Source organism: Topomyia yanbarensis, chromosome 3 (assembly GCF_030247195.1).
Source record: "Topomyia yanbarensis strain Yona2022 chromosome 3, ASM3024719v1, whole genome shotgun sequence".
Lineage (NCBI taxonomy): Eukaryota > Metazoa > Arthropoda > Insecta > Diptera > Culicidae > Topomyia > Topomyia yanbarensis.
In genome coordinates, this window is record NC_080672.1 from 276,937,124 (window position 1) to 276,962,254 (window position 25,131).

Here is a 25,131-nt window from a genome sequence, read left to right on the forward strand (position 1 = left end):
GGAGAGAAAAACTTATGTTTATGTTTACATGAAGATGAATGTTTTATCACGCTCTACAACGACAATGTTAACATATGCACACTATAGTTAGCTGTGAGGATGGCAAACAAAACGAACACTACATTTTGCAACAGTGACAGAGCGATGGGTGAGGTTAGTTAGATACACCAGGATACACCGGTGCTGGACGGTCGGAAGGATTATATATGTTGGAAATACAGTTTATCTTAGTTAGTAATAGGTATCATAGTTTTATAAAACATAATATTATCGGTTGGTATTTAGTTTTTCAATTCTGACAATATTTAAGTGTAAGTAACTGAACATTTGAACAAAATCATTGCACACGTGAAAACGAAAAATTAACATACTTATTTGGGTCAATTTCATTTTCTCTTTTCCCAGCAATTTCATGACCCTAGCGTTAAAGCACTGATTAAACATCATTTTCCAACATTTTTCAACTCCGACGTTTGCATCGAACATAGATATTTACCATCAATACCTATCCTGTAATAGCTTTTGTCCGTTTGCAAATAAAGCATCGATGTAAATATCGCTCTAATTTTAAAATGAATAAATATACCATGCAGAAGTGATGCAGATATGTTACTATTTAGTACCCATGTATATATTTCAACATAAACATGTCCGCTAACATTGCACCGTTTCGATGGGAGCCCTCACGAGCCAATAAATATTGGACAGGGATCGTGATTTGCAGTTCTGCTGACAACGTGGCAAACGAGTTTGTTTGTACGAGCTCATTTCATCTGCGGATTACGATTAATTTCAAGCATGAATGAATGATTGGAAGGTTTCGCAACACGGTCGATTTCTGAGTCTCGGACGAATGAATTATCTCTGTGATTATTTGATCGGTTATTGGGGCCAGTCCTTTTTGCAGACAGGTATAGAGTGGACTTCGATTATATTTGCAACCAAAACACGACCCCACTACCGAAATTTTTGAAGAATTTTGAAAAAATTGAATATGTTCAACAAAAATATGCCTAATATATTCAATGGAATTCTCAAAGTTTCATTTGCAAAAGTTATTTTGTGAGAATATTTTCTTGTAGTGGAAATTGGCGACAGACCTCCTCGACACCTACCGGTCGGCTCGTTGTGGAGGCTAAGTCTACCGCCGAGAGCTACAACGAGTAGATCGCGGCGAAGCTGGGAGTTAAATGGCTTCTGGTATCGCGACAAAACGGGTAGCTTATTGGTTCACGAAACTGACATCGGGACCGTGAGAAATTCTTGACTGACGGCCAATGGAACCCTGCTACAGCACGGAGAAGGACGACCGACAAGTTAAAGTGGAAGACGAATGTCTTTAACAAGAACCTCTTTGCTGAGTCACTTCGTGAATAGCGGAATAAGGTTCGTTGATGCGGTTGATCTAACAAGAAAGATTGTGACGGCTTGTGACGTTACAATGCCACGAAAACTGGAACCATGCAGTAAACGGCCTGCAGCTTACAGTTTAGACGAATAGCTCAGTACGCTACACGCTGCTTGTCTTAGAGCCAGAAGACCGGCTCAGAGAGCAAGATCGGAGATGAGAGAGGAGCGCAAGCGACGTTTCGAGAAGGTAGGGATGTTTGAAAAGTGGAGATCAAGCTTAGCAAGCCAGTTTGCCATAAGTAGCTGCGCTGAGATGTAGACGCCAATCCCTGGAGGACGCATACTGAGTCGTCCTGACAAAGATGAGGGCCCGTCGGCGTCAGCCAAAATATGCCCGGGTAAGCCAAAGATAAGGGTTGAGGGTCTCTTCCTGAAGCACGATCCAACTACCTGTTCACCGACAACGTACGGAGAAGAAGTAGAAGCAAACATAACCGAGTGTCAAGCGACTAACGACGAGCTCAAAGAAGCGTCTATGCGACTAAATAAAAAAAACAATCGGTCCAGATGGAATACCAACCGCGACGCTGAAAGCTGCGATCCTGATATATGCGGACATGCTCAGGATGCTAGAGCAGAAGTGTTTGGATGATGGAAATTTCCCCGAAATGTGGAAGGTACATAAGCTGGTGTTGCTGCTAAAGTCAGGGAAGTTACAGGACCATCCAGCTTCGTATAGGCCAATGCCGCAGCGCTCCATAGAAGAATGAGCCAGATCCTGAAGAGCTACTTCTAGAGTAGAGCAACAATTATAGTAACAGTTTCTTTTATTCTTCAGACAAGGTACACAATATAAAAGTTACTATTTTTGTCGTTCGCTTCGCACTGGCTCGAGCAAAAGCATAAAGCACACTGAATTTCGTAACCATTGCCTTTTGTGGTTAGAAATAGCCTTCTTCAACTTTTTCTCAATAATTAGTTTAAACCAAATGAGAAACAAATTTTGTTAAAAGTCACCGGTTTTTTTTGAAAAATTTCGGGAGGGGCTTTAGCCCCCCCTCTGGCTACGTGCTTGGTTTGCAGTGAAAAAAAAATAGGATCTAAAACAACCAGCTCGGATAGTTTTGATACGGCACTTAAACACGAGATTCCCCGATAAATATCAATGTTCGATTTGTTTCCTTTTTCGTGAACAGTAAACAAGTGCGCTACTTTCCAGCGGGAAGGGAATGTTCCAGTAGTGAGTTATAGCAGGAAGACTCGCCGATGTGGTTCAAGAAGTCCTCTGATGCACTTTTTAACAATAATCGAGGGAACTTCATCAGGGCCCTAAATGCATTAAGCTTGGAATTTGCTGCAAGAATGGTAGCATTACCAACGTAAAATCGGTTGATGGTTCATCCTAGAGAAGAAATTTAAAGGATCCCCAAGCTTTGTAACCAACCTCACGCAATTAGGTTAGGAACAGCCGTGCTGGGCGGGTCATGGGAGGTATGGGCCTAGAAGCGGCTGAGCCCACCATATGAGCCCACCAGACCTTGACAGTAGGTCTGTACATTAGAGTGCCCAGAAAAATAATGAATTTTTGAAAACTCACTCGGCCCACCCCTGAGTCGATTCCTAGTCCCACCAGGAGTACTTGCTCCAAATTTGAAGCAAATCGGATTAGTTACCGGACCAAGGTGCTTGAAGTTTGTATGGGATTTTTCGACGATTTACATGGAGAAAACCCACTAGCTCGCATTTTCACCGCTAGGTGGCACTGTATGCATTGTATCATCACTGTAAGTGAAAATAAGAAAGATAATTTAATTGTCTACAACTTTGTCGAAGACTGCTAGTCAATCCGGCTTTGTTGAAAGAAGTTATTAAACTTTTAGTGAAGTGATGTCTGAGTCAGCTTTGCATGGGGCCTATCAGTGCATGGTAGTGTATCAGTACTAGGTTCTAACAAACTAAACATTTTTGTGGAATAATGGTTAGATTTAGCTGAATAGTATGTTCGGAAGAATTGCAGTACATAACACGAGATATGTTTTGGTTAGAAAATTTTAGTTCCACCTGTGACCGCATAGATGGCGCCAACACTAACTTTTCAACGGAGAGAGATAGAATATCGAGATGTTTGGCAAAATTACTGAAAATATTTTGTTCTACAACTTTGTAGAAGACACCTAATTTCTATCTCTCTCCGTTGAAAAGTTAGTGTTGGCGCCATCTATGCGGTCACAGCTGGAACTAAATTTTTCTAACCAAAACATAACTCGTATTATGTACTACAATTCTTCCGAACACACTAGTGAGCTAAATCTAATCATTATTCCATAAAAATGTTTAGTTTGTTAGAACCTAGTACTGATACACTACCATGCACTGCTAGGCCCCATGCAAAACTGACTCAGACATCACTTCGTTATAAGTTTAATAACTTTTTTTGTTCGAGTCGGATCGCTTTGCAGTCTTCAACAAAGTTGTAGATAATAGAATTATCTTGTTAAGTTTCACTTTTGGTGATAATCTGATGTATACAGTGCCCCCTAGCGGTGAAAATGTTCGCAAGTGGGTTTTCTCCATGTAAATCGTCGAAAAATCCCATACAAACTTCAAGTACGTTGGTCCGGTAGCTAGACTTGTTCGATTTGGCTCAAATTTGGAGCAGACACTCCTGGTGGGACTATGAATCGACTCAGGGGTGGGCCGATGGGGGTCATTTTTTTTCTGTCACTCTACTGTACATCAATATAGGGATCAATATATGGTTCACTTTAATTCACTTTCGGGTCCATTAATTTTTCATGGATCGGTTTCAAATTTAACAGGTGTTTTGTTAGGTTAAAAGGAAACTTTTTCAGCCTGGCGCTCGTTGATATGGCGATCTTGAATTTTTTTTCTAACAAATCGCGGCCAGGCTAATATGTACTTTAAAGAATCAAGTAACCTACACGGTGTGTTTAGTAGAGGAAGATTATTCGAAACCAAATGGTATATCTAAAATGGACTTTTCACTTTCATTTGCAATCGAAAGTAAAATAATTAATCGGTTGGGGGCTCCAGAACAGCTATTTATCAGGGTCGGCGGATCTCGTGGGTAGTATGGGTAGTACTGCCCACTCGAAAATAACGGAGATGGAAAATACCCACTCGAAAGTTTGGAACAAACTAAAACCTGAAATTAACAGCATATGTCTCTTGCCCACATGAGATGGAAATTAACAACAAATGCATGCGTCTGGAATTCTCGACGCACATCAATTTCATTGTTTTTTGTTCAGATACAAATTTCTTTGCTTTACAATTTAAATTTGTTGAGAATAGGGTATGACAATTTGGAATTGTTTTAAATTTAAACTTATATTTTAAAGTAATACTAAGGGTATTAAATGTTTACACATCTTCATCTTGAAAGGAATTCAGATCGATATGCAGAAAAAAAATAATAATCCAATTTTATTCAGACTAAAGGATGCAGAAAGGGATTCCATGAGAAACCGGCCGACCGCAAAATATGACCATCGTCGATTCGAACGAAACTTTGCAGGTGTGTTCGCTGTATGAATCTCCATGATATTCTCTGGAAATTGGAATATTTTGATGCAAGAGTAATTTTTCAAAAGGGCGTAAACGTTTCTACGTGTATGAATTTCAAATTTTTTTTGTTCAATTACTGTATTTTATACAGCAAAACTATCTGAGAACAAGTTACAGGGAATGAATACTTCTGTCTGAAAAAAATATACACTGAAAAAAATGTTGTGTCGTTTTTCAAAAAAAACAAAAAATTATGATAAAAATTTAAATTGCGAAAAAACCCATTTTTTAAATTTTTTTATATTTTGTTACCAAAAACCTAAAGAGAAAAGAAACATTTTGATTGTGATTGCATAATGGAGAAAAAATCGGTAAAAAAGTTTTTCTAACAATAACTTCGTACATGTTTTTAAATTTCATACTAATTGACATACAAAATTGTAATTTTATTACAGAATATAATTCTAAGCACCATTTAAAATCGAAATGCATTTAACAAAAATCTTCCAAAATGCGATAGTTTTCGAGATATTTGAAATTTTGCTACTTCAAAAACAATTAATTCGTGTAATTATGCTCTTTTTAAAAGTTATTCGCGTTACCCCATCAAAAATGTCAAAAATTTAATGTTTATCGTTTTAAAGACGTAAAAGCAACCTTTTTAGTGTATTTGGATTATGGAGAAGCTTTCAATAAAAAAGTTTTCCTAACAACAACTTTTGACATTTTTTTATAATTCTTACTATTTGCAGTCAAAAATACAATTTTCTTTTTGAATATGATTCTAAACGCCTTTTTAAATCGAAATGCTCTTAACAAAAATTTTCTAAAATGTAGTAGTTCTCGAAATATTTTAACTTTTGTTTTAACAACACAATTATTTTGTTTTATTACGACCTTTTCATAAGTTAGTCGCGTTTCTCCATCAACAATAATAGGTTTTTCAAAAGGCCCGTAAATTTTCGTGCAACTTTCTCTTTGACATAAAGGCGATATTGTAAACCATTTGAAAGTTACATGAAAGCAACCAAAATATATTTCAACCATAGGGTCTGTTGATTAAACTATATAGCTGAATCATATGTTGGTTGTTTTCATGTAACTTTAAAATGTTTCACAATATCGCCTTGATGTCAAAGAGAAAGTTGCAGAAAAGTTTACGGGCCTTTTGAAAAACCTATTATTGTTTATGGAGAAACGCGACTAACTTATGAAAAGGTCGTAATAAAACAAAATAATTGTGTTGTTAAAACAAAAGTTAAAATACCTCGAGAACTACTACATTTTAGAAATTTTTTGTTAAGAGCATTTCGATTGAAAATGGCGTTTAGAATCATATTCAAAAAGAAAATTGTATTTTTGACTGCAAATAGTAAGAATTATAAAAAAATGTCAAAAGTTGTTGTTAGGAAAACTTTTATTGAAAGCTTCTCCAGGATCCAAATACACTAAAAAGGTTGCTTTTACGTCTTTAAAACGATAAACATTAATTTTTGACATTTTTTGATGGGGTAACGCGAATAACTTTTAAAAAGGGCATAATTGCACAAATTAATTGTTTTTGAAGGAGCAAAATTTCAAATATCTCGAAAACTATCGCACTTTGGAAGATTTTTGTTAAATGCATTTTGATTTTAAATGGTGTTTAGAATTATATTCTGTAATAGAATTACAATTTTGTATGTCTATTAGTATGAAATTTAAAAACATGTACGAAGTTATTGTTAGGAAAACTTTTTTACCGATTTTTTCTCCATCATACAATCACATTCAAAATGTTTCTTTTCTCTTTAGGTTTTTGGTAACAAAATATAAAAAATTTAAAAAAATGGGTTTTTTCGCAATTTAAATTTTTATCATAAATTTTTGTTTTTTTGAAAAATGACGCAACATTTTTTTCAGTGTAATTTTTTTTCGGACAGAAGTATTCATTCCCTGTAACTCGTTCTTAGATAGTTTTGCTGTATAAAATACAGTAATCGAACAAAAAAAAATTGAAATTCATACACGTAGAAACGTTTACGCCGTTTTGAAAAGTTGCTCTTGAGTCAAAATAATCTTATTACCTGTGGAAAATATTTAGTCTTGCATGACGGTGAAACGTGTAAAGTTTCATTGGAATCTAAGATGGTCGGTCACGATTTTAAAGATTTTCGGACGGATCTTCGTGGAATTCCTAAATATTTTCAAAGCCTAGATATACAATTTGTTATTATTTAACGCGAACTATCATTTGATTAACAATTGAAACAAGGAGGAATAATTTAAGCTTTTTATAAGGAAGTCAAAAGATATACACAAGAGGAATTGATTCCAGCATCAGAGTAGCAGAGACCGTATTAGGGAAAGTAAAGAGAGGGCGGACAACAATGACAGAGAAAATAAGAAACTTGCAGCATTTTGGCAAACGGAAGAATACTGTCAGGACGCCTTGAACTGGATCGCCGACTGCCCTCCTTGGATCCGCTGGGAACTGTTTTAAACTCAGATTTCCAGGTAAATGTTAGCATATCAACCAAATGAGACGGGACACACTTAAAAATATTCACACCTTGCAAGATGCACATAAAAGAAGCGTCACAATTCACTTGAATTCACATCCAAGAACATGAAAAATGTGCGTCATTCATTACCAGAGCAAAAAATATTCAAATTCATTGAATGAAAATTGATCATATTCAACTGCATTCATTTTCAATATTCAGTGACGCAGCTGAAAATGTCAAACGAACAAACCGCCTATTCATCCATGCAGATTTTCATTCGGCTCCGATTATTACACGAAGCGACCTTGCAAAAACGAATCAAACGCATCAAAATAGGCCCTGGCACAATGTAAGCGATGATGATTGTTGTTTCATATGCTTTACCGGCATTTGAAAACATTTTCCTAGATAATTAGTGTAATGAATATATTGTACGATATTCAACTGAATGAATAAGATGGATGGTTGAATGAATATGTTTTCTATTCACCGCGAGTCGTAACAGGTTCATTTTCAGCCGTCAACAAAGAGCTTCGATTATTTTCAACTCTGTTCATTACTCTCCATCTACTTCATTCGAGTTTTACATCAAAAGAGACACAATATTTTTTCACATGTCAAAACATGTGATATTCTGTTACTAGATAGAAAAAAATCGGGCGATCCGACGTTCAAAAAGTCCTTATAGAACCTTTTCGCGTACAATTCTGAGCGAAGTGGGAGAGCGTCCACTGCTGTCTTCGGGTCTCGTTTTGTTCGACCATTAATCGCTTTGTCAGTCAAAATCTTGTACGCTTCCACCGGAGGAATTTCTTGTTTTTATTCGATTGTTGTGGATATAGTGTACGCGTAGATGTTCCAATCAATAGGTACACTAATTCAGGTCGAGTACAATGATGAATCCAACGTACCTGGCCGCGGTGATGGAGTAGTCATGGTCATATTGAAATTGTCGCGAAATTCATGCAGTAAGACAGATCGATTATTGTCGTGAAGACAATCCCATGGCATACCGCGGGAGTTGAAGTCTTTTTGAACTAGCTGAGGTGCGATGTATATGCAAAAAGTGTCAATAAGTCAGCCTTTGATGATTTGACTTTAATATCTGATACCGAGGGTTAACTTTTGAAAAAATAGCCCATGTTGATCGCGACAAACGCTCCTTCATAGTGTTGTTTGGCTCTGGCGAATAATGTTAACATTGTGGAAGATCTACGTCGGAAGTTAACAAAATACATCTTGTAAAACCCGGGAATATAATGGATATGAAATACAGGGACATTTGAGGTTTTTGATGTCCAATGTGGAAATTAGTTTTTAAGATTTTGGAGACGAGGAGCCACTTATTTTGGTTTTGTAATAGCACCCATCAAGGGAAACACGCAGGCTAAGCTTAGGAGAAGAATGAGACTGATTGAAAATAAGTTCTTGCACTCCTCGAATTTGCTGAACACTTCAAACCAGAATTTTCCCTAACTGAAGAAAAGGGTTCTGGAAGAAGCCAACCCCATATTTTGCAATTAAGGCCCCTATCGGAGACTGCACCATTCATCTCTATTTCCCAGGCGGGTACGTAGAAAAGATGCTCTTCTTCCTACATGGCCGAGGGTTGTTTAGTTAGTTTACATCGATGATGTTAAATGATTTATCTTCGGTCCGGAAGGAAACCATCCAGGGAGAATTATCGGCATTATTTTTGTCATCGGAAAAACATTCAAATCGATCTCCATTGCGCCAACGGAGATGTCCGACGTTGGAGATACCTTCCCATTAGTCAACAATATTATGCGGGCTTCAGTACTCGTGAAAAGGAGGTTTTATCGGAAGGAAGATAAAATTAATGCCATGAAATCAAAAAGAATGAAGTAATTGGTACTTAGCTGTGGCACATTTGTAGTATCAGTAATCAACAAACACATTTTCGCTGAGCCGTCATTCATACAGCCCGTTAACAAAGCGTACTTCCAAATAGCCACCAGCTATTATGCGGAAATTTTCACTTTCATTTACACACACAATGTCTGAACATTCGTCACCACGGGTATAAATTACGCTGAATCTTACTACCCACTCTGGAAAAAAGTGTTTCGCCGACCCTGCTATTTATTTTAAAGTTTTTTGCTTGATAACTTAGGTTTTACAATGAAATTTTACTCACACATCTCGTGATCATTGCTCCAACTTTATTTTAATAACCTTTGGTCTATCAATATTATAAGAAAAAGTGACAGATGTCAAATGCTTACCAATGATGTTTGATCAGTGCTTGATTTGTATCAATTATACATGCCTTATCGTAAAAACTCATGAACAACTCTCAACAGAAAATATGCACGAAAACAACGACCATACAAACAGAAATCAGGTTGTATAAACAAAGAAATCAAAATGAAGAAGACAAATACCCCCGAGGCGTCCTGAAGCAAACATGGTAAAACGGCGTACATCGGCATGCTTGGAACGGAACCTGTTGCATTTCATCAGTAATCAAAACAAACATCATTCTTTTTTTTGCGAACCACCTTTCGCAGGATACAACACATTTCCATTAGGCCAGGATCAGCAGGAAAACAGTACTGTAAAAATAGCAAGGGTGGCAGTGTCTCGAAGTCAGCATGGATGCAGTTGACATTTCATCGGTTAGAGAAAAAAGGAACAGCCATTCAAAAACGAAATGAACAGCAGGGAGCAACTTGAACAGAAACAGAGTGATGGATTCGTGATGGCTGAACTGTACGGTAAAAATATCACAGTATAACTTCGTTTGTTTGACTAAAACAAACTAGCGATTCGAAGATACGGACCGTACGTGGTTCACTGAGAATGCGGTGGGAATTAGGAATTCCATTGCGAGGGAACTAGCAAATTATTCTAGATTAGCGGCGATGTACTGTGTCGCCATTTGCTGTTCAATGGTGAATTCAAGGGAGAGGTTTCAATGGCTCTACTTCCGATCGAATATTGGTCTGAACTGGTTGGTGTATTCGTGGATGGCATGGAACCATGATGTAACAAACAAGTTTTCACATGACACTGAGAAAGGACGTCACAAAAACAAACAATGTCAATCCGTGCATTTGCTTGATGGTTTACATTTCGATTGGTAATTAACCCATACGTTTGTTATATTTGTTACATAGTTTCGTAATTGGACAATGTCGGTTTGTCGATTTGCCCTATTGGTAAATTGTGACTCGTGGATTTGCGTAGTAATAGTGTATGCAGGATAAAACCAATCAAATTAATGAAAGAATAATATGAACTGTATATTCAATTTCCTTATGATTTTTAATAACAATAAAGTCTATAGGAAAACAGATCGAAATATGAAGCAAATGGAGACGTCGCAGGAAGAACATATGATTATCGTATTAGTAGCTGTGCAGATTGAAAACTCAATTATTGCATGGCTACTATTCAGCGCGCTGAGTATTTTTTGTGTGATCTTTGTAAATCCTATTACGGACCCTATTATCTTTTGATAATTAACTGAAATTCAATTGCGTATTCGGATTTTCGGTTCTCGGCGCATAGATCAACCTAATGTACAGGGAACTAAAACAGTTATTGATGTTGGCCTAATGTGGCAAAGAGCTATATGTTGATTGAACATCACTTAATTTCCTATTTGTACCAATTTGAAGAAAATAACGAAAACTTACTTTTGCTAATTTTTTGTAGTGTGTTTACCGTAAATACTCAACCACTCATTTAACATAGCTGGCGTGTATTGGAGGGTTTGTGGGCACGATATAAATAAAACAAATGCATTATTGGTTTGCTCGGGTAAGCTAAAGATAATCCTTGAGAGTCTCTTCCGGAAGCACAATCCAACTACCTGGTGACCGACAGCGTACTGCGAAGAGCAAATAAAACAGTGGCAAGCGACTAACGACGAGCTCAAAGAAGCGTCGATGCTACTAAAATCGAAGAAAGCCCCCGGTCCGGATGGAGTACCAAACGTGGCACTGAAAGCTGCGATCCCGGTATATTTGGACACGTTCAGGATGCTACTGCAGAAATGTTTTGATAATGGAAATTTCCCCGAAATATGGAAGGTATAGAGACTGGTGTTGCTGCCAAAGTCAGGGAAGTCACCGGCCCATCCAGCCTCGTATAGATCAATACCGCAGCGCTGCACAGAAAAACGGGCCAGATCATGAAGAGCTACTTCCAGAGTAGAGTACTGTTGTACGAGGCGAACGAAGGACAGAAGTAAATGCGAGTCGCAGCGGGCGTTCCTCAGGGCTCAATTCTCGGTCCAACTCTTTGGAACTGGATGTACGATTGGGTCCTAACACTGCAGCTGCCCGGGAAAGTGAAAATCATGCGTTGTTTGCAAATAGCTCACCACAAGACGGATGTGTTGTTGGTCAGCAAAGCGGTTCAGCAAATACATATCACCATCGAAGGGCGCGTGATTGCATCGAAGTGTGCACTGAAGCAATTGGGAGTGAAAATCGACGATCGATTGAGCTTTAACGACCTCGAAAAGTCAAGCATTTCGTCATCGATTCTGCGATATGGGGTTCCAATCTGGGGTGCAGCGCTGAGAACCAAGCGGAACCTCGAAAAGCTGAACATGACGATCCGGCTGATGGTCGTACGATTGCGTATAGAATAATATCTTCGGAGGCAGTATGCTACAATCAATAAAACGCAAGAAACGTGAGGAAGATGACGAGAATCGATTCGATGGTGACGTGGCAGCTGGAATGGGACAATACGGAGAAAGGAAAGTGGACCTACCTGCTCATCCCAAACCTGTCGACGTGGGTCGATAGAAAGCACGGAGAGATGACCTTCCACCAGAAACAGCTCCTGTCGGGCCACGGCAGCACCAGGAAGTATCTTCATCGGTTCGGGTACGCAACATCATCATTGTGCCCGGAGTGTGAGAACGTCGAGGAGACACCGAAACACATGGTCTTCGAATGTCAGAGGCTTGAAGCGACGTGCAAGGAGCTTCTTAAAACGGGAGGACCCGGCAGCAACCCGAATACGTAGCCTACAGAATAACAAGCGAAGTAAAGACGTGGAACGCAGTCAATACAGTTATGATGTAGATCATGATCATCTTACAGCGGAACCGGCGTGATGAACATCGATCAACGGGAGCTTATTCCTGCAGGGAACTCTCTGCAGGAATAAGCTAGATCCACCGCCGAAGACTAGTCAAGTAGACTGCAACAGAGCACCGAGCATAGGTCGTCGAAACGCCAGCAAAACGGACGCCACGCTTCCTCCGGCATCGCCAGACCAACCATGGCACCCCACCGGTATTGGTAGAACTTCTTTCGCCATAGAACTCTATGTCAGCGTAAGCTAGATTCATCGCTGGGGACTAGACTGAGTAGACCGCGACAAGACACCACCAGCCGCGGGTCATCAGAGCACCAGTGAACCGGACACCCTGCTTCATCGAAATCGCCGAACTGACTTCGGCACCTAGCCGATTGGCTCCGTTTCTGGAAAACTTCGCTTGCCGGGGAACTCTCCGTCGGAGTCCATCAGGTCCATCGTCGGGGACTAGAGAAGTTCGCGGACAAGTCGGGGAGCTGAATTGCTCATCAAGGAAATAGCGCCAAATGGCACAAGAAGGGAACTAAAGGGCTTAAAGAAGTTGCGGTGTAAAATAGCACCGGACACGAAGCCAAAGGGCTCAAAACGTTTTGTAACTGAAACCAAAGAAGAACCGGTATCGGGAGAACCTCATTTGCCGGCAAATTCTCCGTCGTACTGTCAGTTTCACCGCCGGAAACTAGACTGAGTAGACCGAGACGAGATACCACCAGTCGCGTCGGGGCTCCAGCAAATCGGACGCCCTACTCCATCGGAATCGCTGAATTGACCTCGGCGTCTGGCTTTCGAACTTCTCTCGCCGGGGAACTCTTCGTCGGAGTAGGCTAGATTTATCGTCGGGGACTAGAGTAGTTCGCGAAAAAGTCGGAAGCTCAACGAGGAAGTGGTACTAAAAGGCACAAGGGAACCGAAGGGCTTTGTAAATTAGACAGTCCAAAGTTTGCCGCCCAGATTTTCCTCGTAGGGAAGAGCAATAATTCTCGACCCACAACTGGCTACCGTAACCCTACTGAAAGAACTAACTACTTAGTAATTGGATGTGAGTTTGTGCTGTGCACATACAAACTTCTTCCCGAAGTAATGCCGTAAGGTAATGCCGGGGAGGAATCAGGTTGCGTGCAAGAGTAGTTGTATTGGCGGATCGGGTGGCTACACATACCTGTTCGCTGAGTTGTTGGTTTTGTTAAATTTTTTCCTGCTCAGGTTGTTTTGGAACATTTTTTCAGCTCTCCAAAAAAATATATATACATACATGCATATATTGTATCTATATATACAAAAAATATACATATTCCCCCCACCCCGAAATTTTTTCTTTCTATGCCACTGACAAAAACTGTTCACTAAAATGAAGAATTCAGCACTAAATTTTCAATACGACGCAGTACCAAAAGTATTAATTAATTAGTAACTTTAAGAACCATTAAATACCATAAAGTACATTAAGACCGCAAATATTTAAAAAAAGTACGTGTCAAATTCATTGTACTTTAATTACAGGCATGATTTTAAATACAGCCATGGTACTTTAAACGCACAAAATATTTTAATTACCGCCAATATGTACTTTAAATACTCACACATCGACATTAATTACATTAAGTGCCTTATTAAGTGCAACAGAAGTTTTTTTTTAAATATTTCCATTGTTTACTTTAATTATATTAAAAATACGTGAGTATTTTCAATAAGACGCACTCAAACCTGCTAGTGCTTGCCCCTCGCATTCAGCCTGCACTTTGCAAGGATACATAAAAATTGGAAATAATTCGATTCGAATAGTTAAATAACGTTCATTGTATTTTTGATTCGGCAATCTCTCGTTAAAGCTATACGTGGGGATAACATAGTATGGCGTAGATTTTCGTAAACCGAAAATACTATAGGGGAGAGTGGGGATACATGAACCACGGGGATAGGTGAACCACTAAGAATATTACGTAATATTCTACCAATTTTTGTGCAAACCTTATGCGTTTTGATAGCTCTTTCGGTAAGTTAACCTCACACGTTTTTGCGATAGCGTCAAGTGTTTGTTGTCACTTTTATAGATAATCAAAGTTATTGTACATTAAAAGTTGCCTCAATTGATACCTCACGTTTTTTTGAAAAATGTTAGTGATGTCCCTTCTGTGAGAAGTAACATCATAAAGTTTTTCATTACTGCAAGGAGGTGCAAAATATGTTATTTATATGAAGAAATTTGCAAAGGTAAATATCTCCTGCCAGCTTAATATTAATTCCAATTTGCTTATGGCATGAACAACTTTTTACGGGGATACATGAACCACTTTTATATTCGGATTTTGGTAAATTTTTGTAAAAGGTTGTCAAAATAATGTACAAGTATAAACCCTAACCACAGACAGGCTTGACTATGAGTGTAACAATGAAGTCTGCGCTTATTTACAATATTGAGAAGGGACATGAGTACGTCGAGTAGGTAAAATACACAATATCTCGTACCCTACTTTAAGTCGTTACGTTAGAAGCTTAAAAGAGTAACGTAATTGGAAGCTGATTTTGGACATCAAGAGACAGAATTGACTGCTTATCTTTTTCATTGTTTATATTATAAACAAAATTCGGATTGAGCAGTTTAGAAACTGCTTTTAGAGACTACATATCAAATCAGTTTGAGATCTCACTGGATATACCCATAATGCTCCATCGCAAATCATGTTATTCCTTTAGACGTTCTACAAAAAGCTTCGTCACCGAGTGGTTGGTCGATACTTTGGCATAGAAAAATTACAGCATGTTATTGAAATGATACACTATCATGTACAAAAGTTTTGATCAATTCGCAACACGCAAAATTCTAAAAATATTCGCAAAAAGGTGTTTTTTCACGCTGAAACCCTTACCTCCCCTTAAGTCAACGAGATAAAAAATGATAATACCGCCAACTAGTCCGGTTGAAATTGTTTATTGAAGATCGTGTTTGGGCCGGGTTTTAATTTTTTTAATGCGGGTACGGATCGGGTTCGGGTTCGGATTTTTTTTTAAATTTGCGGGTACGGGTCGGTTTTGTATTTTTATAACATTCGGGTACGGAGCGGGTTTGACTTACAAAAAATCGGTTTCGGCTCTGGTGCGGGTAAATCAAACCTATACCCACCCATCTCTATAGCGTTTGTATGCCAAACGTTCTTATGCTTAACGAATTTATGCCCAGCGTCGCACACCGCATGCCTACATCCAAAGTAAATAAATATGCCTGGAATTTCGATTGTGAATCTAGAAACGATTTATCATCAATTATTTCGTAATTAACATATGGAATGGAGCAGTAGAAAAACAAAGTTCAACTGAAAATAAAAAAATAAATAAAAAAAAAGCATATTCACATTAAAAATACAGCAAATCCACGGTATCATACTTTTCTCATTTGTTCAATTGTGCAGTACGTTTGATGCAGAAATCGTGCCAATTAGTAAACGCGAAACACAGTGAAGGACGATCACAAAATAACGATAGGGCATTCTTCAGAACAATACACATTCAGGGTAAGCTGGCCCAGACAGGAAACGAGGCTTGCATTCTCTTTTTTTTATCCGCACACCTGAATGGGCAACCAAACGGGCAACGAACGTCACAGCGTTGTGTATGCAGAGACAGAGGAAGAGAGCAACATGGGGGGTGTGGTAGGGTGAGCTTTATCCGAGTCACACCACACGTGGATCGTGTTACACGCGGAAAGTTCTGTGGTGGCAAAAACTTACTACGTAAGAAGCGGAAGTGGCAGGCACTGAAAGGCTCGAACCGGAGCCGCCGCGTGCGCTAAAGCCCTGGATTGCGGTTTTTGTACCGCAATATTTTTTGTTTGTTTCGACGACGATGCATTGTTGATATTGAATGTAAGAGAGATGTAATAAAATAAAACAGCAATTGAATTATTCCATAAGAAACCATGTTTAACGATATGTTTTGTATATTATTGAACTATTTTTAAATATATATATATATATATATATATATATATATATATATATATATATATATATATATATATATATATATATATATATATATATATATATATATATATATATATATATATATATATATATATATATATATATATATATATATATATATATATATATATATATATATATATATATATATATATATATATATATATATATATATATGACTTTCGACTCCTACACTTTGGTTTTTATTACAGTTTCTTCATGCTATTTTTATATTGCTTCACGATTTAATTTTACTTTGAAGGAGTGGGATAACGCAAAGGAAAATGATAAAACTATTCTATTGCACATTAAATGGCGCTACTATTCATTTTTAAACTATTACACATAATTTAGCAATTTTTAATAATAATTACTACCGCTTAAGGAACGAAATTCTAAAACTGTTTAGAGCGTTGAAATATGATTTCACGGTATGATCTACAGAGCTTTAAAAAATAAGCAAATAATAGATTTAAAGCATCAAAAAACTACACTACTGCGCAGCTATACGGTTATTGTATGGAGTTATTCTACTTACGGTTGGTGGTGATAAATTGATATTGGAACTTCGTCTCTCCTGTGGACCGATGCTAGAATGGCGTCTTATCGGTAAACCACCACCAGGAGTACCACCTGTTCGATGTGCCCATTTATAACGATAGGGGTAAATTAAACAGGTTGTTAGTATCATGTTCATATTGGACGTGAATATATCCCTCAAATGCGCAATGTTGTTTTAAAACAACATCCTGAAAATCGTCTAAAAATTATTGTATTAGCTATATCACTGTTAGACGATTTTCACAAAATTCTAAAAAAAATGATTTGCGCCTTTAAGGGATATTATAAAAACAAACATAATTATGTTCTACGTTACAAATAGAATTTACCCGGCGACGACGCGCACGACGGAGCGATCCGTATCTTCGGGGTCATGAGTGTATTGTCCGAAAGCCGCCGATTTGGGAAGGCATTGACCACCCGCAGGAAGTTGCTATCCGGAGAGGAGGGTGAGCCTCCGAACCACCAGCTACCTAGAGCACCCGAACCTGTTACAAAGGGTTATCCAAACACATATAGCATGCAAACGTTCAGACTGTCTAATACCTCTTCGGGTACCTGTTGAGTTCTTCCGTGCCATGTCCTCGGCACTGGAAGTTTTTCGCTGGTCGATTCGCAGATTCGGAATGTTGAATTGTTGCGCGTTCATGTTGTCGGAGGAAAATTGATGGCGCAGCGGTCGATGGCGGTCGGGCGAGGGAAGCGACAGGTTGTCCAGCTTCAACTTGTTGCGCTGATGTCTGTCGATTTGGTCCAGCATTTCTTGAAGCACCTGTGGGAGAAACAAAACAGCGTCATAAATCAACGATGAATACATATTGATACAGCTCGGCTCTTACCTCCAAAAGGATCATAAATTGTTCGAGATTTAGCGAAGGATTTACTGTCTGCGGTAGAAGGGTCGGCATCACCTTGGTAGCCATGATGTTCACGGTGAGGCCGTACTTTTTATCACACAGCATAATCCGATAAATATCTGGCAATAAGAGAAAATGTATATTAATCGCAGAGTGATTCCGGCATTGTCGGCATGATCGTGGGAGCAATTCGAGTACTGTATTGCCCCGTCAAGATTACGCGTGTTACATGTGTTTCACATGCCGGTGAATTATTATTAGTGTTATTGTATAATTTACAGTACATTAAATTTTATTGGGCTCAACAACGACTATCTCTCTCTAACCTACCAAAAGTCACAAGCTAGCTCATTGCGGAACAGCAACCTAAGCGGTTGGTTCCGGTGATGGGTTGGGGGTGATAAGCAGAATTAATTTTATGTGCCTTTGCCTCCTCCCTTCGTATAGCAATAACCACCGCCGCTAATAATGGTACATTGGGCGGAAATTATTTGCTGGAAAGGAAATAGGCAAAAAATCACGGAAGCAAAAATTTAGTACCTAATGGGATTGTAGCGGAAAAACGTTCCTTTGATAGCAAGGTAATAATTTTAGTAAAAGGCGAATCCGGAGTGCTCTTTTTGCTTATATACCGATAGTAAAATAAATTTTGTTTGATGAATAAACTGGAAGTAGTTTAGAGAACTCGATTCAAAAATAGTGTCGTTTTGAAAACCGTGTTATTACTAAACTTTCAATGAATCTATATCAAGACAACGCTGTCGTTGAGGTATACCAAGGAAAACGATACCGACAGGGGAAACTACGGGTTGTGCTCTGTGTTGCTGGCTTGCTCTCTGCTGTTCAGTGAGTAATATTTAGGCATGTGGTAGCGGGACGAGAGCCAGGAAAATGTGAACCATTTTGACAATACATTAATGTCCATAAGTTCCAAATCATCACCCCAATTGCTATAGAATGAATAACTACTTAAGTCATCTGTAGTGAAGCATGCTTCTGCAGAAACAAGTGCTGAAAATTCAAAACTACAATGCCAAAAGCCATCCTCAATTTCTTTCTGGATTATGCGAAATTTTACTTATACATTTACCAGACCGAACGTACGGCAGATGGTACATATGCGCACAATGATAAAATATTCATTCTAAAATGCGATTTTCAGTAGACGTTTGGAAAAAAGTTTGTGCATTCAATAAACTAGAAGAGGAAAGGTGGCCAAGATGTTCGAACACATTAAGCTGTAAAAGTTCGCAAAGAAATATCTCGTATGGCAGGACATCTGTTCCAGTGGTTTGGATAGCGACATTTATATTCCAACCGGTACCATCAATCAGGAAATTTATGTGCAGGAGTGCCTGGGAGAACGTATGTAGCCTTTCATCAAGTAACACAATTGTTCCATTTTATTTTGGCTAGATTTGGCATCTTTCCTTTACGGAAAAAAGATCATGGAGTAGAAAGCCGCGAATAACGTCCGTGTAGTGTACAAAGTGAGAGATTATACACAGTCGATTAATGGCTTTGTAATTTTGAATGTTTAACGTTTTTCAAATTGATATAAACCACAGCACAAATTGTAGTAAACAATTGTTGATTGTTCATTTTGGTAAAGTATGGTATGCAATTTGATGCTTAAAATTAATTTCAGACAAACTGCTACTACAATTTGTAAATCTCATTCGGTTGGCCAAATTTTGGATAATTTTTTCAAAGTTGCCCTCTAAGCTAATTTTTCACAAATATGAAAATCAATGTTAAAAATTTAAAATGCAGAAAAACCCATTTTTTATTTTTTCTATTTTGTCAACAAAAACCTAAAGAGAAAAGAAATATTTTGAATGTGATTGCAAGATGGAGAACTTATCGGTACAAAAAGTTTCAAACAATAACTTTATTTTATTTTTAAATGTCATACTAATTGACATACAAAACTGGAATTTTATTACAGAATAGAATTTTAAATATAATTTTAAATCAAAATGCATTTCACGAAAATCTTCCAAAATGCGATAGTTGTGAAGATATTTGAAGTTTTGCTCTAACAAAAACAATTAATTCGAGTAATTATGCCCTTTTTAAGTTATTCGCGTTACCCTATCATAAAATATCAACAATATGATGTTTATCGTTTTAAAGACGTAAAAGAAACTTATTCAGTATATTTAGATCATGGAGAAGCTTTTAGTAAAAAAGTTTGAAACTTTAAATTTATGAACTACAATCACGCAACTTCAACTGAAACTGTTTGATGTTTTATATATGGCAGAAATATCTCCAGAGACAGTGCAAAGAACTTTTGGAAAATCAAGATTCATAATGAGATACAAAGAACTAAAAATTGGCGTAAAGTAGCCCCCACAGGAACATACTGGGTCATAATTCACAAAAATCACAACAGAATACAAGAGACCGAAATAGAAAACATGCAATTTCTGAATATTTCTGTTTCTCAGTACGCGACGAGAAACAAAAACATGCAGAGCCTACACATCCCTTACTCCTGTCGCTCACACTCCGCCGCTATTCCCACGCACTCCATAGAACACACCTCCAGTAAGCACTCAATGATTGAACAGGTCAAATAGGGTAAACAGGTCTAATACGCCCCCCTTAAGCAAAAATAGCTATATTTCACCATTCGATACTATGATCTCCGCATCAAATACTCTAATTTATTGTTATATTAGTTAGAAATTAGTAGGAGAGCCTGGGGCTAGTTAGCGGTTGGGGTAAGTTGGTGGAACCTTATTTTCTCCGTTTCTATAAATCGCTGTCTCTCGTTGTGTACCTCAAGTAATGTGAAACGTATTATCCAATGTGTTTTTGTTGCGAAACATTGTGTTTTGTAGAAACTGTGGGCGATATTGTGTTTTTGAACATACTTTATAAATTTTCTTAATTTTAAACATTTTGTGTTATTTAAGGTGGTTTTCAATCTGTTCTCCGAACGATTATATTTTTCGATAGTGCGTGAAAAGAGCTTTCAGCATTCGTATAGATATTGTACCTATTCATAACCAAAAGTAATTTTTTAAATCCTTTTTTATAAAATATGCGGTTGGGGTAAGTTGGCGGTAACGCACACGGGGCAAGTTGGCGGTACTATTTATACTACAAAAATAGTCATCATATATTTTTATTTCTGGAATTCACTCCAAAGTAAGAGAAACCTTTTCTTGTGTCTCTCGTCAATGCAGGGAACAATTATTTCAGCCAATCTTCTGAAGAATTTCGAAAATTTCCTTTTGAATATGGAGTACGCGTCGAAGTCAAAACCCCGTCATTATTGAGACTGAAATATAATGAAAATCGTCGAATACTATACAGTTTAATTGAAAAGACAATCCGCACATTTCATAAGACCACTTATGTAATTGTATTTCCATTAGATTGCTTATTTTCTGGCAGTTCGCCAACTTACCCCATACATACCGCCAACTTACCCCGATGCTGGGGTAAGTTGACGGCTTTTCCGTGTCAAATATTTTTGTCTCTAGAAATGAACACAACAACACACACAAATTTTAATAAAATTCAGAGATGTTTCCAACAGTCTACCCTTTTATGCAACGTGTTCTATTTTGCAAGATCTACTAAAATCAAAGCGGTAAAAAAAGAAAACTGAATGCACCGCCAACTAGCCCCGGTTTCCCCTACCCGTTTCATTTGTGTAATATGCCCCATAACAAGGGGGTGGTATGCTTCACAGCAACCGGTAGATTGCTGTGAATGCATGAATAATTTTACACGCATACATAGTTTTAAGCCAAGCTAAAAACTAAGATAGTAACTATAATATTCTAGTAAGCTACTTGAAATAGTTCTAACAAATCCGATTGATACTAATTGGTTGTAATGCTATTGGAAAACGTAGGAGCTTACATTAAAATAGCTCTTTTTAAACTTTTGTGTATATTGTTGTTTTGCAACATATTAAAAATACCAAACTAACTTAGTACGTTGATTTCATGAAAAGATACTGTTATCAGTCATTCTTACTTTTTAGATAATTCAAGAATCCTGGGAATTGAAGAGGGGCATTTTGTCCCGGTGGTGCGTATTGTACCCTTTTACCCTACGCTCAACGCACAAATTTCACAGCAGAAAGAAAGAGAGACATGCAAAAAACATGCCACCGATGATCAAATAAAGTTCACCGTGTAGTGTGCATACGCACTTTTTAGTGGGTTCGTTCGTCTCACTTTCGCAATAGCTTGGTTCTCCTCACACTCTCGTTCGCTTACATCGATTACTTGCAAACATTCTTCTAAACCTATATCCAAATTTTATATTTGTGTTGAACCAGCAAATGCTTTTGTCTAAATATAACTATAAATTTGAGCTAGAAGTTCAAGTGTCATTCTTTAATTTTAGCGTAAAGTAGCCCCCGTGCCGTAAAGTAACCCCAGATTACGGTTTTTTTATTATTCATACCATTTGCAGTCGAAAATACAATTTTCTTTTTTAATATGATTCGAAACACCGTTTAAAATCAAAATGCTCATAACAAAAAACACCTTTTTAAAGTTATTTGCGTTTCTCAGGCCCGTAGCCAGGATTTTGTTTCGGGAGGGGCTTGAAAATTATTGCATAAATGTATAAATTCTGATGACTTGAGATAGTCACAGTAAATTGAATGTAATTATGAAATGTTCTTAGTGAAAACAATTCCATAACTAAGACAATAGACACTAAAAACCCTAAAAATATGTTGTCTGTTACAAGAAAAGCTATAGTGCATCGACGAATTAAATTTGATTATTATTAGTTTATAAGTTAGAAATTTCTCTCAAGATTCATCAAGAGATCAAAGTATTTAGGGCTGATTGAAAATGCTACGCATTCTAGACTACACGTTTACAAGGTGTAGAAGACGCTAAATTGGAATGAGTACAAAAATATCCAAAAACCTGCCTAACGAAACTTTACACGCATTTGCTAAACAGGAGAACGAAACCAACGTCAAGGTTGTCTCCATGGATAGGAATATATCAGTGTGAAATCCAAGTTTATCGTTGCAAAGAATGTCCGAACAAAGTAAACTTCAACTCCTATTTTCATGATCAGGCTACTATTACTAGTTCTGTGACTTCATCCGAAGTATGCGTAATTATAATCCTGAGAAAAACACATGTTTTTTCATTTGACTCTCGTGGGGAATGGGTTAAACGCTATCTTCGACAATATTATCAGGCAACTGAGAATAACTATTTATTTATTTAAGTAGATTCTTTTTAGATACTTTCATATCATTGGACTTACGAATTAAAAATATCGTAGACTGATTTTCCTAGATCCCTGAAACTATAGTAAAAGTCAAAATGTAAAGTGAGTGCAAAAAACTACTGATTCCACTACAATGCAAGAATAAGTTCATTAGCTCATTGACGTTCAGAATTTTGCAAAACCGTTGGAACTTGAGAAGATTACCTAGATTAAGTAAATATTATATTTGAACATTTGAAGGTATTATTTCGGATTTCATGGGTTTTTGGACAATGTAAAATATATATTTCAATGATTTAATCTACTAATGAAAACTAGCCAGAATTTAATCTACTGAGCGAAACTGCTCAGAACTTGTTCACTAATCGAAAGAAAATAACTTAGCACTGATTCTGAATGCTTCTAATTTACGTAAAATTAGGTAAATATATCACCACCAAAATAACTAGAAACTATAAACACAAGTGAGCTTAATAATTTCAGCATCACTTGCTTCCGACACATGGAAGAGAACACATCGCACTTACATCTAATTTTCAAAAGAGGCTTTCTTTTAGAGTTGTCTGTTTTCAAATCACAGCAAATTATCCGTTTCCTGTGAAACTTTTGCAAAACTTTATGTCAATTCGTCAATTTTGACTTTATGTTTGCGAATTTGTTCCTTGCTTCTCGCTCTCAATAATTATCCTTCCGAATGGATTCCATTTCTCCCAAATATGACATTAATCTGCGAGTAAGCGATATCCGATCTTGTAGCGGAACATTGATGTTCTCATCGTCCATATATAGGAGGATCTTAATTATAGCATTGTCACTTTCAACCATGTGTTTTAAGTTGTTCGAAATGGTTTCATCTGGGCTAATTTGTTGAGCGCTAAATGCCTGACATGGTAGAACTCGCTTCCGAAAGTCCAACCTCCATTTACACCTTCAGGAAATGTTCCACATTATGAATACTCGGTCCTAAGCGAATCATCAATAATTTTATAATCACCGTATTTGGCTGGAGCACCACTTCTTGCTTCTCGACAGATTACTACAGCAACAATTATAGTAACAGTTTCTTTTATTCTTTAGGCAAGACACACAATATAAAAGTTACTATTTTTATCGTTCGCGTCGCACTGGCTCGAGCAAAAGCATAAAGTGACTGAATTTCGTGACCATTGCCTTTGGTGGTTAGAAATAGCCTTCTTCAACTTTTTCTCAAAGATTTGTTCAAACCAAATGAGCAACAAATTTTGTTAAACATCGCCGGTTTTTGAAATTCATTTTTGAAAAATTTCGGGAGGGGCTTTAGCCCCCTAGCCCCCCCTCTGGCTACGTGCCTGGCGTTTCTCCATCAAATTTTCTGTAACTTTCCCTTTGACATCAAGGCGACATTGTAAACCATTACATGAAATCGTATTAACCTTTTGAAAAACTTATTGTTGTTGATGGAGAAACGCGAATAGCTTATGAAAAAGTTGTAATAAAATAATATAAATGTGTTGATAAAACATAATTTAAAATATCTCGAGAACTAGGGTTACTGGGCCCTAATTCATCTTAGCTCCTCCTCTATTCATCCCACCCCTTTGAACATATTAGTTAGACCAGTGTCTGCTATCTCTATTCATGGCATTAGCTCAAATGGTAGGATGAATAAAAGTATGTTTTACTAGACTTTTCAATTCTCTCAATTCTAGCATTTTTCATATTCCAGGCCAAAATTTCGATTGCACAGCTACTTAGGAATGAAGTAAAGACAATCCAGTCACTTTTAGTCGAGTTATCAACGAATTAGTGTGACATTCTTACTAATGAGATAAATAAGGGTTCATCTACCCTACCACATTCCAGAAAAAATTGCTATGAGCTTTTTTTATTTAAAATAGCATTTAGAACAATTGAGTTCTACAAGATGACGACACGAATGAACTCATGATGAATGAAGTTCATGTTTGACAGTTCTTGGTGGTTTGTATACTTTGTCAGTTGCGTGAGTGCAAGTGCAACGGGTGCTCATCTATTACATTCGACCTCACGTAACTTCCATGTAAACAAACCACCGAGAATTGT

General features: G+C 37.5%; 1 protein-coding gene across 1 annotated transcript in view; it reads right to left on the bottom strand.

The window, feature by feature from the left end:
• The window catches only part of LOC131693369 (SCY1-like protein 2), a 302,979-nt gene that overhangs the window by 54,220 nt on the left and 223,628 nt on the right, over positions 1-25,131 (bottom strand). The window contains exons 15-19 of the mRNA XM_058981132.1: positions 17,827-17,963; positions 17,534-17,759; positions 17,317-17,475; positions 16,965-17,059; positions 16,172-16,237 (exon numbers count right to left, since the gene is read on the bottom strand). Coding sequence (XP_058837115.1) covers positions 16,172-16,237; positions 16,965-17,059; positions 17,317-17,475; positions 17,534-17,759; positions 17,827-17,963 — 683 coding nt within the window. The remainder of the gene's footprint in view (positions 1-16,171; positions 16,238-16,964; positions 17,060-17,316; positions 17,476-17,533; positions 17,760-17,826; positions 17,964-25,131) is intronic.